Below are 18852 nucleotides of genomic sequence, written 5' to 3'. Positions count from 1 at the left end.
CATAGCATATTTATCTCAATATAAATTATTTCATGTCTAAAACCATGCAATAGAAGGTCCACTCTGTAACTAACTTACTTTGGTTACTGAAAACACTGGAATTACATGACAAATTTCCATCTAATGAAAGTTTGCTATTTCAGTACTGAAATAACAACATTAGAATCAATGCAATAGACATGCAATAACAACAGAAACACAACCTGTGAAAGTCAAAATCCAGTCAGAAAATGGCATGCAAAAAAATTCAGTTGCAAAGATTTTTAAAGAAAGAGAATATGAAATCTAATTCATCTTTTAGTAAACTAATAGATGTTTATAAATGCATCTAAAGAATTCCATTGCCAAAATAAATATAATCTTATTACTGTCAAATAAATTGCTGGCTTCAGAGCATAATCTTCAAATTAACCATACTAAAAAAATCTCAAGCACAAATGTTCTGATTTTTCAACAAACAGATACTAAATAACCTGTTATATTATAATGAATTTCTCAATTTGATGGCAAGACTTTAAAAAAGACCTAAATTATTGTGGAAGGAAAGTTGATTTCATGTGATAAATTGTGAATTTTCCTTCATAGGATCCTAAAAAACCTGCTCTCACAAAAATAGATTTACTATATATCTGAGCATAATACAGTGTGCCAGAAAATATTTTTATGGTCTTTGGTGTATGTTTGAGAAAAACTGAAGACCTGACATATTGTACATATAAAGGAGGCTATAATCTCAGGCAATCCTCCTTTCCTTTCCTAAAATTTATATCACTCAATAATTCTTAATCTCAAACTTTCTTGACTATAATATGATTTTAGTAGATTTCCTATCAAGTAATATTTGAGTGACTGTACTTAAGTATATTAAATGAATGCATTTAACATACTAAATATGGAGATTTGACATTATGTAAATACATTATTGAAAGGGATAACAATGAAGATATAATGAACAAAAAAATACATCAAATTAATGAGCAGTCCTCAGCTGTCTAAAGGTGCAGAGTGCATGCACTACAAGAAATAAAGGTCTTCTCAAAATGCAAAAAGAAAAATGAACAAGCAGCAGGAAACTAAATGAGGGTAAATTGACACAAACATTGTTATCAACATATCATCCCATGATAAATAGTTCAGCCAACATGCTTTTTATCCAGGCAACTCAGGCATTAACGATTCTGTCTTTCTTCTCCTTCCTTCTCATCCTCCCATCTCACCTGGAGCCCCAGGCGGACTCGTTTGGTGACTGCCGTCTCAGGAAAGGTGGCCTGGACCATTGGCACCAGTTTACTTGTCAGCGACCCTCCCTCTGGCCCGATCAGGTCACTCTCTTGTTGGACTCGTGATACAACAGCGAAATAAAGGGGGAAGTCGGTGGAGATGATTCGACGGATTCTCTTTTTCCCAAGCTCCTCTTGACTTTCTAATTCTAAGGAGATCAGAGAGCATTTAGATGATAGATGAAGGAAGTGATACTTTCCAGTGATAAAGTTGAGGTCGAACCTAAAGTTGACACATTTCTTACCTTCGTCCATTCCGTTGAGAATAGTTTCTAGCACCTCGTCACCATAGCGATTGCGATGTTCTTTCCAGACTGAGCCATTCTCACTCCTTAGCACCACAAGTTCCCGATCACCACGACTCAGAGCGGCAAAATGAGGGATCTCCACTATCACTGGACTGTCGCACAAAGCGGGAAAAAAAATGAACAAATAGAAATTATTAAGATGTTAAACATTTTTGTGCATTTTAAGGTTGGAAAAATTATAGTTTCACACGATTCCTCACCCCAAGAACTGCATGCTAGCTGGACCCAGGGAGATGATCCTGCTGGCCAGCCCCTCTCCCTCCACCAGCGGAGGGGGGCTGGTCAGCTTCTGCGGCTTCACCAGGCGGCAAGTGATGCGGGTGGGTGCCGCACACGTTCGCGGGGGTATGATGACACGCAGACCGTTATGCCTGCTGCCTCGCATCGAGCCGCCTCGAGCATCTACCATGAAGCTCACCAGGAACCTGTAATTGGGTCAAAACATCACGTAAGAGGCCAGATCCCAGTAAATGAAGATCAGGTTCAATGAAGCTCTTCTGCTGACCCCGTGTGAATGGGACTGGCAACCGGGCTGACATTATCCGAAGTCTCTGTCGCTGGGCTGCTGGGAATTAGGGAGTCCTCATCGTATTCCTTGGGCAGAGGAAGTGGAGTGTGTTGCTGCAACAGACAGAAAGACAAGTGTTGATATTCTCAAAATAACAGTTCTATTCTATATCAATTCTAATATTTCAAAGACAAAAAAAGAGAAAATAATTTAGATCAAGACATGTTGACAATACACAATCCTCTGTATGGAACTTGTAATTGGCTCACATACTTTCTAGCTCTTTAAGCAGCAACCATCTGCTTATGAATACCATGAAATGCAGTTCATTTTTGTTCAGTGATCCCTGGGCAAACGTTTTCCAGCTCGTGAAGATGGTGAGATCTGGTGGGCTTCAAAAGGATAAGTGGATGTTGACTTTTAGGGGAACCAATTTTTGTATTGCAATCTAGTTAAAGAAGGTCTATTGACTGAATCTAAGTGGCATTGTGGATCCGGTGCAGTGGAATATGATCAATCATAGGGAATAAACATTCCGGTATCACTGTATCATGTCCTTTAGTGCAACACTAATCTGCAGTATCATTCTCTGTATTATCTGTTATGCCTTTATGTACAGTACCTGATCTATCTCATGTTCTTTTAGGATAACGGTTTCTGGAGAGACTCGAGGTATTCTTGGAATGGCTGGTGAGTAATTCCTGTTGTACAAAAAGAGCAAAGCACAAATCAGATGGAGGAAATTTCATTGCATCTCCTCCCAAGTGTTCATCCCTGGTGTTTAGTGAGTGTCTATAGTGCATCCCCTTCTTATCCATCCACCTATATAACTTGTGACCACCAGCTTGGCTCTCTCGCCTGCTTCCCCCAACCAGCCCCCCTTACGCTGTGCCCAGCCCTCTCTCGTACTCCAGTGATTTCTTGGGGGAGAGGAAATCGTCATCATGGTCTTTCATGTCATCCATCTTCATGTACCTGGCCCCTTCTGTCCCCAAGAGCTCCTCTCCTTCAGAGAACAACATGCCAAAGAGAGCGAACAGACCGAGGTCAGGTTGGTGAAACAGCACAAGAGAAAGAGAAAGAAAAGAACAAGATGGTTAACAGGAAGGGTTACAGAACATAAGACAACATTTAGGAGCTCTGTGGTTTAGGGGTTAGATTGATGAGATGAGTTGTGATTAGTGATGAAAGCCTGTCAGATAACCTTTTTAATGTTAGTCAATGACAACAAAATGAATGTGCACTTTAGAAAACAGACATAACACAACATACAACTGTAGCAGCAGTGAGGTGGGCTGGTGAGTCCCAACGAAACACGCTGTCCAGTGTCACAGATTAGCGTGTTGCACCATTACAGAGGACAGCATGCATCAGCATAATCTCATTTTGGAAGATTTGTTGTTCGGTAAAAAATGAAGAAAAAAAAAAAAAAAGAAGCTTCAGTATATTTTAGTGCACCAGAACACACATGACACAAAGAATCACAACAGCATCAGCCCACTGTGACCACAAACACACGAACACAAGCTGCTCTCTGCCGTCCTACGAATGGAAATCACATCTCAATGTAAGCAGATGAGTTTGTTTTTACTTACCCCCAAAAACATGCGTCATTTTCAAGAGTTCATCCGCAACAACAGTGATTCTTCCCTCTGTGTACTATTTATGACTGTATCAGTCCAGCTTGTGTGAGAGAGTGTCTGCACGCAGCCCAATGTTATCACACCACGTCTCTGCTACTTCCCACAGGTTCATATAAGGACCGTCATGTTCCTACTGTACTGTCTTCAGGTTAATACACACTTAGACCAAACAAAATCGCTGATCTCACTACAGTTTTGCACACCTTCCCTTTCATTTTGGCTGAAACTCTTCTATCACACATCATGTGTACACATCAGATAACATACTAATATCTGTTTACCATTCCGGATATGAGACGGCAGCTTCGCCAAGGTCTATATTTAGAGCCTCAGGGAAAATCTGTCGATTGAACTATCAAGCAACTAAAAATATCATGAAATTATGTCCTGTGGCATATTTGTTAGTGCCTCCCAAAGGATAAATAAAATCCGTTCAGCTGCTGAACACACATGTTCATGGGCTAATTTCTGATTTGCCTCTTTTTAGTTTCAGAAAGGAAATAAACTTTGGGCTTCTAGAAATCTTTAGCAGAAAGTAGTTGTCTGTCTGCCTGAAACTCTGTGAAAACTGTGAGTACAAGTGAAAATATACCAGCACAAAGTTATTTTAAGCTTCCGTAATCGCAGTGGGGTGATAATGTGCTTGCAAATACAGCCACGCATGTGATCCTATGTTAATGGCAACATATATTAGCCTGTCTAACCCAGTCCACATGGCAAGAACACAAAACACAGAAAAATGATGCTGTACATAAATTAAGGCAACAATGTAGACGGGTTTGAATACAGACACACTGTAGAAAGACACTTAGGATGACTGGACTTCTTCCTGCTTAGACTCACAGACATGGACTTAAACACAGATGTTTTGGACATCAGTAATAATAGGCCCTGCGATGCACTGGCAACACGTCTGAGGTGTACGCCCACAGCCAGCTGGGATCATCGCCAGCAACACCCGTGACCCGCAAAACATGAAAAGTGGCTGAAGACGAGACGATTATGGTCATCTCATCTTCAAGAAGATGGATGGATGAATGGTAATAAAAGCTGATATTAAAAAACAAGCTGTGGTTTTAACTGTAAAAGCAGGAACTGATGTCATAGCACGGAGGGAAAAAAGGCACCAGGAACGTGAATGAGAGAGAGAATGGAGGGTGTTATTGTAGAGCCACTGTGGTTCTAGATATGGGTGCATGCCAGTCAGAAACACCATAGCAGTGAGCAACAGTATCGAGAGCGAGAGAGAGAGATTGAGACCCTTTTACACAGCCTATTGAAAGCAGCAGTTCTCTGTCATTCTGTATGGAACAAATGAGCAGAAGGTATTGCTCTGCTTTAAGCAGAGCTGTAACAGCATCTGTGTAAAAGGGTTGACACCGTCTGCTGGAGACAGATACTGCCGTGTCACAAGTAACGTCTCTTTTGCTTCAGAATCTCTGGCGTCCCATTAAAATAAAGTGGAGCAGATTTTGAAGAGTTGTTTCACCAAATATTAAACAGCAATGCCTGCTTACTTCAGGGCACTACAGGTAACACCTCGGCTGACGTTGTTTTGAGTTACGTCGTTTTTGATTACACGTCGGTTTGAAAAAAACAAAAAAAAAGAGAAAAAACCATCGACTCCACTTTGCGTGTGTCCACCACAAATATTGGAATGGTAAAATTAAAGTTTTTAACGTCAGACTGCTAATTAAATGGCAAATATGCCACTCTGGTTAACTCGTGAAACTGACTTTAACGTCAGTGCCTCACCAGCGTCACTGGCCTGTAGCAGCAGCTGAAGACGAGACGGCAACGTAGGAGACGGCAATGTTTTTCTGTACTGTATTAAAAAAATAACATTTTATTAAATATGTGTTTTATTATTGAAAATGCATTCATAAAGTACAGTACAGAACTGACAATGATGATCTTCGGTTTAGCCTGGAGACAACTTAATTTGTCTTACGTTGTTCTTCGACTTAGGTTGTGTCTCCTGGAACCAATTAATGACGTAAGCCGAGATTTACCTGTATGTGTGAACTCGGCTTAAAAGGGTCTAGAGAGGAAGTAGTTAAAGAAGCCAAAGATGAAGAGAAGAAGCTTGAAATGGAACCACAAACGTCACCACAACAACCTGTGACCGCAGCACAGAGAAGGAAAGAGACAGTCATACCTAACGTTAGCTGTGCAATTCCTAAAAAAAGGCAAAACAAAAAGCAGTGGAAAAAAATTGAATATTGACAAGACCATGATAAAATCACTGGCAAAAAGAAAGTTATATTTATATAGAACTTCATGGCGGTCCTAGTACTATGTGATTTATCATTTCAATGCTCTACCTTCATCCTCAGACACGTCTAGTATCTCATCCACTGTTTCTGGGAAACTCATGCGATGTTTCTCTGTGGTTGTCTGCAGGACACAGAAGGAACACGTTACAGACACAACAAACTGTAGTGGTATTTCCATGTGATTCTCATGATCACATAACACCAGCACTGCATCCTGAGGGCATAGCAGCTTTTCTGAACCTCTCACCATGGAAACCGTTTCCTCAGTCACAAGCTTTAGGACATCAATCACAGAGATGTAGCCCAATCTCTTAGCGATGGCCAGGGCTGAAGAGCCATTCTGTCAGACAGAGAAGAGCAGATCATTCAGATCACTTCATAAAAAACTTTATGGATCACTTTCAGAGAGATGGGAGGTTAGCCGATGCTCACTGTTGTTATCTCGTTGGGTTGAGCTCCATGCTTCAGCAACAGTGTCACAATGTCTGTGTGACCCTGCTGCGCCGCCTGGTGGAGTGGAGTGTAACCGAGCTGCAGGGAAAGCAGAATCCTAACATTGAACAGATTCTTACTCATTCAGGCCCTGCATTACATCTAAAACTCATCTCAGAAAATGATTTTCACGGTATTATGTAGTGAAGCTGATATGTATGTATGTATGTATTTCCTAAACTCACCCTTGTTTTGCTGTTGACGTTGGCCTTTTGCTGGAGGAGGAATTTAACCATCTTGATGTTTCCATAGTGACATGCGACATGAAGTGGAGTGTAACCCATCTAACGGGTAAAGTAAAGAAAAGTATGAAAAATATTTATATTTTGTTTGTGAACTTTAGTGTCTTAATAACCTTTTTTCTTAGGTGAAGCTCTCTCAACACAAATAATTCCAAAGTTTTCACCGACTGTTTCCCATAGGACTGATGAGGTCTTACCCGTGTGGCAGAGTAGACTGAAGCGCCTTGCTTCACCAAGATATCTGCGATGCTGACATGTCCTTCCTGTGCTACTAAATGCAAAGCAGTTAATCCACTCTGGAGGCAAAGAGAAGGTAAAATTCATCAGACTTGTACCACAGGAAACTCAAATTACACAAGACTTTCAGTTTAAAAGGATCAAATAACCCTTCAGCCACATTCTAAATGTCTACGGTTTCTTGCCTTGTTTCCGAGGTTGACATTGGCCTGCTTGGAGATGAGCAGGGAGACCATGTCTGGCCTTCCTTCCTGCGAGGCCAGGTGGAGAGGTGTGACTCCTTGTAGCGATTCAGCGTTTGCTGAAGCTCCATACTGCAGCAGGCTGTTAGCTACCTCCACTTGGTTCTGCTTAGATGCTATGTGGAGGGCAGTGTAGCCATTCTGGTGCACAGACAAGATTGTGGTTGCAAAATTATTTCCATAGCATGACATACAGTATATTGGGTACTTGGAATTCTTATTTACCCTGGCTGCGCTATGTGGAGACCCGCCTTTGCTAACGAGCAAGTTGACAACATCCAGGTTGTTGTGATGCACAGCAACATGCAGCGGAGTCAGGCCATTCTGCTGAAACAGAAGCGCAGGCTCATCAGACTGTCGAACAAAGCATGATTCATCTTTTTACTCAATACAGTCATGTCTTCAATGTTTTTATTACCTTCCCAGCAGCATTGGGGTTAGCGCCTCTCTCCAACAACAGCTCCGCTACATCAACTTTTCCATACTTTGAGGCCACGTGAAGCGGAGTGAAACCTTTCTGCAAAAGCCAGTGAGGAGGTGGACACAATGTCAGGTTGGCTTATTACTCTTTGGACATAATTTCAAGAAAAAGAGTGAGGTCAGTGAAGGGGATGCAGGAAGGGTTAACCTTGGTCATCTTGGTCTGCTGAGCCTCCATGTCGAGGAGGATGCGTACAGTTTGCACATGGCCTTCCCGGGCGGCGATGTGTAAGGGAGTGTGGCCTGCTGTGGTGGTAGAGTTGGGACTGGCTTTGTGCTCCAGCAATAGCTTCACTAGCTCCTTGTGGCCCATTCGAGCAGCACAATGCAGCGGAGTTTGGTCATCCTGACAAGGAAGGGGAGAGTAATTAAAAATCCATAAAATACCTCTTTCAAAACGTCTTTTCAAATGACTAGGTAATTAGTTTAACCAGCTTTTCTGCTAAGATCACTTGTTTCGTTAACAGTGAGATGACGATGTGGTGTGTAAGAGAATGTGCAAATTGGAACAGGTCTGTCTCTGCTTTTACACCTTTATACTTTGAAAGTCTACATCTTTTTACACGACTACATGGATTGTGTTTATGAAAACTCTACCTTGGCCTTTGCATCCACCGGTGCAGCGTTCTCTATTAAAAACTCTGCCACCTCATAGTGCCCCGCCCGTGATGCCATATGGAGAGGAGTCTCCACTTTCTGGTCATACAGAAAAGACAATCTCAGAGTTCACACTCGGATAATTAATACCATCACTGGTACAAAGCTGTAATCTGGAGATTCTACGAGAAAACCCACCACATTGGAGGCACTGGGGGAAGCTCCCTTTTGCAGCAGGATCTTCACAATGTTGAGATGACCCATAAATGATGCCACGTGCAACGGGGTGAGACCAGACTGTTCAACGGAGGACATGGAACATTGTAAATAAATTCAGCTATGAGCTGTCGCCATCAGCCTTTGTTTCCCGTACCCTCACCTCAGTTACAGCCTCTAAAGATGCAGCGTGTTTCAGCAGAAGGTCCATCACACGCAAGTGGTTCTTTTTACAGGCGATATGCAAAGGAGTAAAGCCATTCTGAAAAACAACAACAGCACAATTATTGATGCAAAGATTAACAGCAACACCTGATATGATAAAAAACAATCTTGTGCATGTTGGTGTAAGTGTGGGTTTTTTGCTCACCAGTGCCCGAGAGTTGGGTTTGGCCCCTTTGTCCAGCAGTACTTTGGCCATGCGGTGGTGGCCACAGTGTGCTGCCACATGCAGGGGGGTAAGGTGGTCAAGTGTGATGTCATCAATCTCTGCATTGTATTGCAGGAGCTGTTTTACACAATCCATGTGATCCCCCTGCGCTGCCATGTGGATTGGAGACAGACCATTCTGCGAAACACAGAAATTGTTGACTTTCTTGGGAAGGCAATGGTTTGTTGGAGGAGAGATGATTTATTTGACTGACAATTGACAATATTTCACTTCTATTTAATGAGAGCAACTCAATGATTTGCATTCATTATCAAACCGGACTGTTTTAAGTTCATCGTAGTGGGTTACCTTTGTCTTTGCCTGAATGGGTGCGCCGTGGTCCAGAAGAATCTCGATAATTCTGACGTGACCATTTCTGGCTGCGCAGTGCAGAGGAGTGAGCTCATCCTGGAGAGAGGAGTGTTAGTGATTTAACTAAAGGCGCGTCAAATTACAAAAATAGTGCAACAACCAACTGCTGAGTGAAATGGTAGGAAAGACATCTGCTGCACCTTGGTCTTGGCATCAATCTGAGCACCTCTGTCCAGAAGAAGCCGGACCATAATCACATTCCCCCGTCTGGACGCAATGTGCAGAGGAGTGATACCATTCTGGAGGGAAAGTAAATGTGCTTACACAGGCACCCACAAGGAAAACTCACAACAACGATGGTGATAAACCTCCCAATAACATTACTTAATCATACCTTGGGGGTGAAGTTGACATTGGCTCCTCTATTTAGCAGCAGTTGAGCTACATTCAAGTTTTCATAGTGTGCAGCAATGTGGAGGGGTGTGAATCCCGTCTGCTGGGACACATTAGAGTGAGTACATGTCATTCTCATTATCCTTGCATTTGAGGAATTAAGGACATAAGTCATACATCTGTATCTCCACTCAGACAAATGCGTACCTTGCTGAGCACATCAGGATTGGGGTCGTTCTGCAGAAGCACTGCGGCTGTGCGAGTGTCGTCGTTGCGCGCTGCAATGTGCAGTGCAGGGAGGCGGACCTTTCCCTTGGTACCATAGTTAATGAGCAGGGCCACGACGTTCTCATGTCCCTGCTGAAGAGCCACGGCGAGGGGAGTAAATCCATCCTGCAGCACACGAGAGCATTAGAAAGCCTGGTTGACTCACGGATGGGAAATGAGGAGAGACGCTCATGAGCAGGAAAGAGGAGGTGAACACAGCGAGTCTGGTGCAGCAAAGAATGGGATCGGGAGATCCGTCTTTGAAAACTTCTCTCAGTTCTCCCGTACCTCAGTTGGAATGCTCTGATTGGCTCCGTTCTCCAGAAGAAACTTCACAACCTCTAGATGGTTTTCTTGTGCAGCCATGTAGAGTGGAGAGAAACCTTTCTGTCTCAGAGAGATGCACAGCAGACGCACACACAGCGGCGACAGCAAACAGATAGTAAGACAGATGCACACACATGGATGTACAGAGAGAAAACACCAACACACAGATATAGGAACAAAGACACATTAACAGATGGAAGAGTGGTACACATTAAAATACACACAGTGTGTGCTGCCATCACCTACAGGGAGAGCAGCACTGGCTCTTACCTGGGACTGAGCGTTGACATTGGCCCCATAGTTAACCAGCTCTGTGACCACCTGCTCCTGCCCCGCCAGGGCTGCAATATGAAGGGCTGTGTTCCCCTTCTGCTCAGACAAGAAACCAAGAGCACACAGTGGTGAGGACCACTCACAGAGATTAGTAAAGAATCAAAAACGCAAAGTTAAAGACACGATTTTAATACTAAGAGAATCACATTTGGAAAAATACCATTTTAAGATTTCTAGCAGACACATACATGGGACACTGACTCAGATAGGACTCATCCTAAACTGGTAGCTTGGTTTAGAAAACAGAATAAAGGAAACCACAAGCCTGGCTCGGTCCAAAAGTAAAACAATCCACATATGATCACCTAATAATAAAACACAACGCATGTCATTTAATCCAACCGGTGCATTGTGGCTTGACATTATAAGTAGAAGTTTATTTTGGCATGGCTAGCAACAGAACGTATCAGCATCAGTGATCTCCAGAGGATGTGATGGCGGTTTTACCTTTGTTGTGGTCTCCAGTACAATTCCATTATGGAGTAACTCCAGCACCATTTTGACATGGCCTTCTTTGGAGGCCAGATGAAGCCCGTTGAGCCCATTCTGAGTGAGAGAAGAGCAAACCTCATACCAAAGTGACCACAGATATGGCCTTGTCTATAAAAGAACAACCCCACATAGACACACAAACACATGAAGCCCATGCCAACCAAAAGTGAGTTGTTGTTTTTTAAAAATTTTTATCACAAGCAGTCACAAACGAAAGCAGACAAATACTTACACTGACCATCATGCATGCAGTATTCCCAGAGTGGACATTAGCAAACACAATATCAATACACGGATGAAAATCAAGGCATGAACATTTTCATTGGATTAATGATGGTGAGAGGAGGAAGGGGAAGAGGATGGAAGGGGGATGGCAGGCCGCTGGTCTCGTGGATGGGAAGAATACGAGCCGTGTGGGATAGGTCTGACCTCACACAGCCTTCCTTCAGCCGCACAGGACATGTGAGGTTGGACCTTTCCCACACCACTGATATTATTCCTCTGAGTGGGGAGACCACAGCACACCATCACTCTACTGCAGACACAGGAGACAGGAAGGGGAGGTGTGGACCAGAAGCAAGAAAAAAAAAAAAAGGGAGGTGAGTTAAAAACAGTTCACAAACAAGAGGATTGCAGGTAGTGGAGTGTTTATTAGGCTAGGAGGGATCGTAGATAGAGGAAGGAATACCAGTTTCCTGGTGAGTGGCTGAGGTACCCACTCAGACAAGGAAACGACTGCCACAATAAAGCCTCCTCTAGACTAAATCAGACTGTAAATACAGCATCAGGACAACAGTCACACAACCAGAACAACCATACTCACACCTCCACAGTTTAAGTGTTAATCTGTAAGTTTTCATGTAAATCATTGCTTGAATTTTTAAAGAAACTTAATAGATAAAAACATAGAAACATACAGGATTGTCTGGGATCTCTCAATGAAGAATGGAATAGGCTTTAGTTTGCATCTGGGGAGCTGAGAATGGTTTGCTGCCATCTACAGGCAGAATAAATAAGACATCTATGCCATCTACAGCAATCAAAGCAAACATTAGATTGCACTATTTTCCTTATGGCAAGACAAATTCTTCTTTAAGCAAATAAAAAAACCAGCATTGTGTACTCAAATGCGTCAGGAGGTTAATAATGTTTGCCGATTAACATTTTACGACTAAATTTGAGCAAATAAACACCAAAACAGAGAAAAAGTTCACTCCAATTTTGAATCAGTACTGAGTCAGTATTTTGGAATGTCATTCTGTTTTTAATCCATGAGGTAATCACTAATCATTTTGAAGGGGATGTGTGGCGTCACGTGATATGAATAAATCTGTTGTTACATGGTGTCTGTTATGGAGCCTAAAAATAGGCCTCATAGAAACCCTGACAGGAGCATCACCAGAAATAAAGCAAAACTCTGAGGATAGCGTCAGTGAATGGAACCATGACTAAGGTAGATTAATGAGCCAGAGGAATCTCCTGTCTCTGACACACACACACCCACACACACACACACTGTTGGCACTGTTCAGTAGCCGTAGGGTTGACGTCCTAGCCGACTAATGCTGCCTCTTCCTGGATACTGTGGGAACAACCGTCAGAATAAAGAGGGCAGGATAGAGGAGGTGGGACGGAGGAGAGGCCCCTGCCTCATTTATCGCCTTCCCGGGAGACCCTGGAATCTCCACCTGCCACCTTCAGCCACTAATAACAGTGTACCTGAGCATGCACATACAGCACACTTCATTACTGAGAACACATGCAGATGGATGGGCACACCAGCAATCAGGTTGGATAGATCATGCACACTGAAATATATTCTTAGAAAAAAAAAACATAAGCAAGAGGAAACTACTAAATAAACCTTTAAGTACTCAATCTTAATATTATGTTTGGATGTGAGAAATCACCATCATTTCACTTTTTTTTCATCTAAACTGCAGTGAATCTTCCATTCACACATGGATGCTCTTGTATATACTGTAAATGAGGTATAGGTCGAGCATTCACCTCCTGAACTTAAATTCAATTTGCAGACAAGAAAAATAAATTTTGAGAGGAATCGACTGAACCATCAATGAAATATTCATGCTCCAACATTTTTCTTGACAGGCAATATAAAGCAACTAAAGACAGCGGAAGAGTCAAGAATGATAAATAAAAACGATTGGCTTGTAATTAGGTGAGTTTGCTGGTATAACTCTGACCAAGTCAATCTGAGGAATGTGCATCCCTCTCACCTGATTGGCTGTATTTATATCAATGCCATTCTTGATATGTTCCAGGGCCTTGTCCAGGTTTCCAGACCGGGCTGCTCGGAGAAAACTGTTGCCAGCATCTGCCTGCAAGCAAACGAGAGAGAGGGAAAGAGGAAGGGAATAACGGGTATAAGAGAAAGTGAAGGACACATGAAGCAGAGGAGTGGAGAGGGAAGATGGAGAGGGATAATTGATTAATACTTCCTTAGAGGCATTTGAAGGATTGATATCGTTAAGCCATCGGGTTTCCTCTCATGTCACTCCATCTTTTAGAGGCCAAAATTTTTTCAGAAAGTACAGAATTTAAATTGTGCATCTGCATGGAGAAAGTTGGTGTGTTTGAAGAGGTTGGGTGAATTCTGGCTTAGGAACCAACACTGGCACATCTAGTGGGTTCTTTTGTGTTTTCGTTTTGAGGGCATCACGCTCTGTGATGCAATACGAAGGAGGGGGGGGGGTGTCAGGCAAAGGAGAACCACAGGGAGACTGCAGCAAAATGTGCACGTTTTCCATTGCATTTACAGAATCTCTTCCTCCCCTCCTTACAGCTGACCAGTTATCTCAACATTCCGAAAAAAACCCCAAAAAACCTGTCGTCCAATTTTTCAGTTGATGTTTTCACCCAAATGCAAAGAATAAATGAATTTACAAACCTCACAAATAAACACGAAAAACACGCTGCTTTTCTCAAACTCACAACTCACTGCTTTAAGCCGTGTTTCCTATTGTTGTGACAGGGATGTGTGTCTTCTTTTGACAGAATGGGAGAGAGCCTGAGAACAAAAGAGAACGGATCCACATGCCTGAAGTAGGGGCATAGCAACAAATGACACAACACACCCTCAGCATGACACCAATGGCACAGCGATGTGCAAAGACAGGGGTCAATTAAAAAAAAAAAAGGGGAAAGGAAAAGTTTGCTTCCAGCTGATTGACGGAGATCAACATTATCTGTTATCTGTTTTGCTTCTAAGTGGAGGAGAGATGACATCTTTACGATGACAGAAGTTTTTGTTCTTATCAGATAAAGTTCAGCGGTGTGAGGCATCCTGTGCGTAAAGCAATAAATCTTTGGTTTTTGTGCGAGTACACTGACTCACTTGCCCTCGAGTCGTTTTCACTCTCTCGTAAGATGTTTTTGTTTGCAGACAATAGAGAGGTATACCATCCTGCAGAACAAAGTGGCAGACACACACTCACACATGCTGACAGTGATTTAACATGGAAAACACTACGGTCTCTACTGGTTTTGTACTCACAGTTGACAAACTGTCCTGCGTAGCCATTGGTGAGCCTCGGCGCTCCCTCTCCCACAGATTCGCTCATTCACTCACAAACTTCCTCTTCACTGCTGAATACCAACAGACTGAGCCCAGGACATCTGCCATCCTCACACTGACACATACACACACACACACACACCTAACACTGGAATCACAATCATACTTAGCTACCCCACCACAAAAAAAGCCCTTCCGACTCATGATTTTCTGTTAATGTGTTCAAATTAGTTTTATAATCTTCAGTCATCAGAAAATTACCTGAAAATAGTTTTGCAGAACACTCAATAAACAGTAAGTTTCCAAATAAAAAAAACCCTTAAACTTCAGTATTTCTTCAACTTGTCCAACAGATACCTGCTCGTGCATCAAATGTTTGCAGACTCCATGGGAACGCAAGAAAAATCCTTTCCAAGTTGGAGCAAATACAGCTGATGCACAGACACACACTGCTAACACAATACAGAGGGTTCTACAGCAAATGGTGGCATAGTAACGCCATAGTGAAGCCATTCTCCAAACACCCCCCCCCCCCCTCAAGGAGACAAGCCAACTAGCCCTGTAGAGGTCTGAGGACCACAGAGACGGCCCAGAAAGACAAGATGTCGCTGGTTTCTGTGTGTAGCTGCTTGCGTCACAAACAGAGTGTGTGGCGCTGTGAGATAAGGTAGAAGGGGAACCACACCCCGGCCACCCACTCAGATGTAAACAGGTGGGGTACACATGTCACAGTCCAAAAATGTTCTGTGGTGATTCCTTAGCTGCATCTAGCCGGATGTTTTAGGTGAGGCTGTGGCTGTTCTCGTGAAGAGAGGACCATATCTGGGGTCCAGCAAAAAAAAAACCCCCCAAAGCAACAGAGAGCACATGAATCATATTGTTTGGAGCCACAGACAGTGAATAACCTGCTCAGCAGCTCCACAGCAGTATCAGCACACACCATTGTGCAATGTGGGTGCAACTGTCCTCGAGCTAAGACAGCACGAGGCTCCTCATAATGCAGCTCAAAATTACCAAGTCAAATTATTCCCATGTCTCATCACAGTAAATCCTCTGGCCTGGACTCCCCTCTCTCCGTCTTTATCTCACATTTTCTTTTCCCAGTGCCTTCTTACACCCCCCCCCCCATCTCTCGCTTCTCTCTCTCTCCCCTCTCTTGCCTCCACCGCTAGCGCTGCAGCAGACAGAATGACATCACCACCCTTGCCGGTGGACCGCAGTGATCGAAAATTCAACGTATACTCGTGTGTGAAAGGAATCTTGACGATCCTCTACGATGGACCATCATCCCTGAAGGATCATCGCAAGATGTGTGTTTGTGTGTGTGTGTGTGTGTGTGTGTGTGTGTGTGTGTATGAGTGAGAGAGAAATAAGACAAGGTGAGGCCTGAATGGAAGGGTAGAAGAAGAAGCAGGGCTCTCGCTGCCTTCAAACCACGTTTGTGTTCTCAATGATTGATATCTCATTGAAACGTGAGGAGATGGGAACATACCGAGCTTGAAAATGGACACTGTTTAAGTATTAGTTACATATACTGTAATGAATATTGCATTGACTGTAAAGTCTTTCATTCCTGCTTTTTTTGCTCTCAGATGTAGAAAACAACCAGGCACGATTATTTAATTGTTTCTGTCATTATTACAAGCAGATGCATTTCAGTGGGGTTGTTTTCTTTCCAATCATAAGAAAGGATCCAGCCTACGATGTCCCTACAGAACATAATTCAGTTCAATAAATTGTTGCTTTACATTCAATTATGAACAATTGTCACTTTTTTTTTTATATATCAAGAAGAAATCATTCATGTCAGAGGTTAAAAACAGTTTAATTTAAACTCCTGACCCCTTCATTTAAAGAATGTCTACTTTTAATAATTCATCACAGATCAGACCCTTATTCTAGCTCTGACGCTTCAAATTGGCTTTTTCTCCCAGATCATTTCATTTTTCCAGTTCTGATCATGGTAAGGACTTTGCGAGAACAACATATTATAAGTGTTTCGAGCCGTCAGGTCGACCACTGGACCGCTGCATTACGTACATTTTGACTGAACGGGTCCTTTCTACGAAAGAGCAGAGAGAGTCAAGTTTTCCTAATGAGTCAGAGCAACTGTGGAGTCTCTTTTTATGCTTTATAGAATCTCAACATTTCCATTAAAATAGAAACAGTTACAATACACACAAGCAAAAACACCATGAATTCGCAGACACAGCGCCAGGTGCAATCACAAATATTTTAAGAGTCATCACAGCTATTTGTACACCCAGCAGAAAGGTGAAAATAAGGTGTGTGTGTGTGTGTGTGTGTGTGTGTGTGTGTGTGTGTGTGTGTGTGTGTGTGTGTGTGTGTGTGTGTGTGTGTGTGTGTCTGTGTGTGTGTACACTCAGCATGTCAAAAGTGATGCTTTAATTTTGTCTTCCGTCATCCCTGCTGAACTGACTCGTTTGACTGCACTTGAACTAAAAGCGAATGGTTTCCTTGCATTTTAGGAGAACCCTGAGCGGATGTGGAAACCTCTGCAGAACGCTAAACAACCGCTTCATCATCTGCTTTTCTGCTGACCTTGCATTTCTTCAAGAAATTGATTCTTATTTCCCTCTCCTTTCTTTCTGTGCCTTCAGCTCTCTGGCTGCTTCCAGAGGTGGAGGAGGGTTGTTCCCGGATGGAGGTGCAGTAGGTGAAGAGTCAGTCATACTGAATGTGGTGCGAGCGTTCAGCTGTTGACACATTTATAAGGAAGCAGATGCATTATCCCACTCAACCGTGTCTTTATGTGAATCTCTCTGCTTCTAGTCGCTCCATGTGCCAAAGCCTCTTGTCCCATTTTTGCTATTTACTTTCTCACACTCCTATTGCCCCCTCTCTGTAGCCTACTGTTTGTCCCTGCCATGCTCATTGATTGTCCTTTTATATCTGGCGCTTCTGCAAGCCCTGTGCTTGAAGATGAGATTGTCATGGTTATTTTGATCCTTTGTTGGGGTGACAAAGAGAGTGAGGGCCATAAGGCAGAGATAGCATCAAAACCTATAGAGGACAGGATCAAGATATGGTAAACATCCTGGGCTTTTCTGGAGGGAGCAGTAATAGTAACAATACATACATTAGTAACAATACATACATAAGCTCCGCTCTATATAAACTGCACTCCATCTCCTCATTATGTGATTGCAGCAAAAAACAATAATCCCATGACAAAATGTGACTCCTGAACAGTGGAAACCTAGAATCTGGTGTCACATATACTAGTTAACAGTGAATCAGAACCAACAATATTTCACTAAAGCTAGTATTCCTCTGGGTGTAGTTCAATAGCTATATCCTTCCTCCAAAAACAGATAGTTTTGAGTAATTTTACTAACACACAAGAGAATAAAACCCTGCTGGTAAAAACACACACTCCTTAGCAGAGGAGGCTAACAATTAAACCATCAAATATTTACTCCATACAAACAACTCAGCTCATATAAATAAGGTATAATAACATGGCTCACGACATATCTGAACTGTATACAGTAATAATAATAATTCTTCAGCATTCGAACTGGGACAACGCTACGGAAAGCCCAGCAAATAATCCGAGGCATTGTGCAAATTGTATTTGTACTCGTTTTTATTTTCTGATAATTAGCAGTACTGACTCATAACATCTATAGCAATATGCAGATTATTAAGAATCTGAAGATTACGTCGCAGAAGTCAAAGATAACTTCATGCTGGCCAGTTCAATGTGCATTCAAGTATTTATTGTGATGTTGTCCTGAAATTCTTCTTATAAGGCAGCCCCTGTTACATAAGAATGACTATATACTGCTCAAATACTTCAAGATATAAACCCACACACACACACACACACACACACACACACACACACACACACACACACACACACACACACACACACACACACACACACACACACACACACACACACACACACACACACACACAACTACAGACAGCATTGTGAAACTGACTTCAGTTCACTGTCAGACAGACAAACTACAATAGATTTCTACAAGTTGCGTCACCTAGAGAAGAAACTCACGACCTTGTCTTCTCTCCAAGCCAAACTGCATATGAAACAAAGTCAGCTCCGTCACACAGAGGCAGCAAGGCCTCATCAGTGTTTCCCTGCATTCACCTCTGCTAGCTCAGTCCATTAAACAGTCTATAGTCTTCAGTAAAGTCACAATGAAAGCATCTCATTAACTGACCCACTAATCAGTTTACTGACCTCTA

At 42.6% G+C, this 18852-nt stretch overlaps 1 protein-coding gene across 1 annotated transcript in view; it reads right to left on the bottom strand.

Annotated features, from left to right (window-relative positions):
- The window catches only part of ank1a (ankyrin 1, erythrocytic a), a 37343-nt gene that overhangs the window by 17554 nt on the left and 937 nt on the right, over window positions 1–18852 (bottom strand). The window contains exons 2-29 of the mRNA XM_068310080.1: window positions 13316–13417; window positions 11031–11129; window positions 10521–10619; window positions 10212–10310; window positions 9864–10049; window positions 9658–9756; window positions 9464–9562; window positions 9261–9359; window positions 8892–9089; window positions 8685–8783; window positions 8504–8602; window positions 8306–8404; window positions 7857–8054; window positions 7647–7745; window positions 7454–7555; window positions 7172–7369; window positions 6947–7045; window positions 6693–6791; window positions 6448–6546; window positions 6263–6355; window positions 6064–6136; window positions 5898–5918; window positions 2982–3102; window positions 2719–2797; window positions 2094–2209; window positions 1789–2013; window positions 1526–1680; window positions 1218–1429 (exon numbers count right to left, since the gene is read on the bottom strand). Of these exons, the coding sequence (XP_068166181.1) occupies window positions 1218–1429; window positions 1526–1680; window positions 1789–2013; window positions 2094–2209; window positions 2719–2797; window positions 2982–3102; window positions 5898–5918; window positions 6064–6136; window positions 6263–6355; window positions 6448–6546; window positions 6693–6791; window positions 6947–7045; window positions 7172–7369; window positions 7454–7555; window positions 7647–7745; window positions 7857–8054; window positions 8306–8404; window positions 8504–8602; window positions 8685–8783; window positions 8892–9089; window positions 9261–9359; window positions 9464–9562; window positions 9658–9756; window positions 9864–10049; window positions 10212–10310; window positions 10521–10619; window positions 11031–11129; window positions 13316–13417 (3366 nt within the window). The remainder of the gene's footprint in view (window positions 1–1217; window positions 1430–1525; window positions 1681–1788; window positions 2014–2093; window positions 2210–2718; window positions 2798–2981; window positions 3103–5897; window positions 5919–6063; window positions 6137–6262; window positions 6356–6447; window positions 6547–6692; window positions 6792–6946; window positions 7046–7171; window positions 7370–7453; window positions 7556–7646; window positions 7746–7856; window positions 8055–8305; window positions 8405–8503; window positions 8603–8684; window positions 8784–8891; window positions 9090–9260; window positions 9360–9463; window positions 9563–9657; window positions 9757–9863; window positions 10050–10211; window positions 10311–10520; window positions 10620–11030; window positions 11130–13315; window positions 13418–18852) is intronic.

This window comes from Antennarius striatus, chromosome 3 (genome assembly GCF_040054535.1).
Source record: "Antennarius striatus isolate MH-2024 chromosome 3, ASM4005453v1, whole genome shotgun sequence".
NCBI classification, from domain to species: Eukaryota; Metazoa; Chordata; class Actinopteri; order Lophiiformes; family Antennariidae; genus Antennarius; species Antennarius striatus.
Note: the sequence above shows the minus strand (reverse complement) of the source record. Positions and strands in the feature narration are given on the sequence as shown.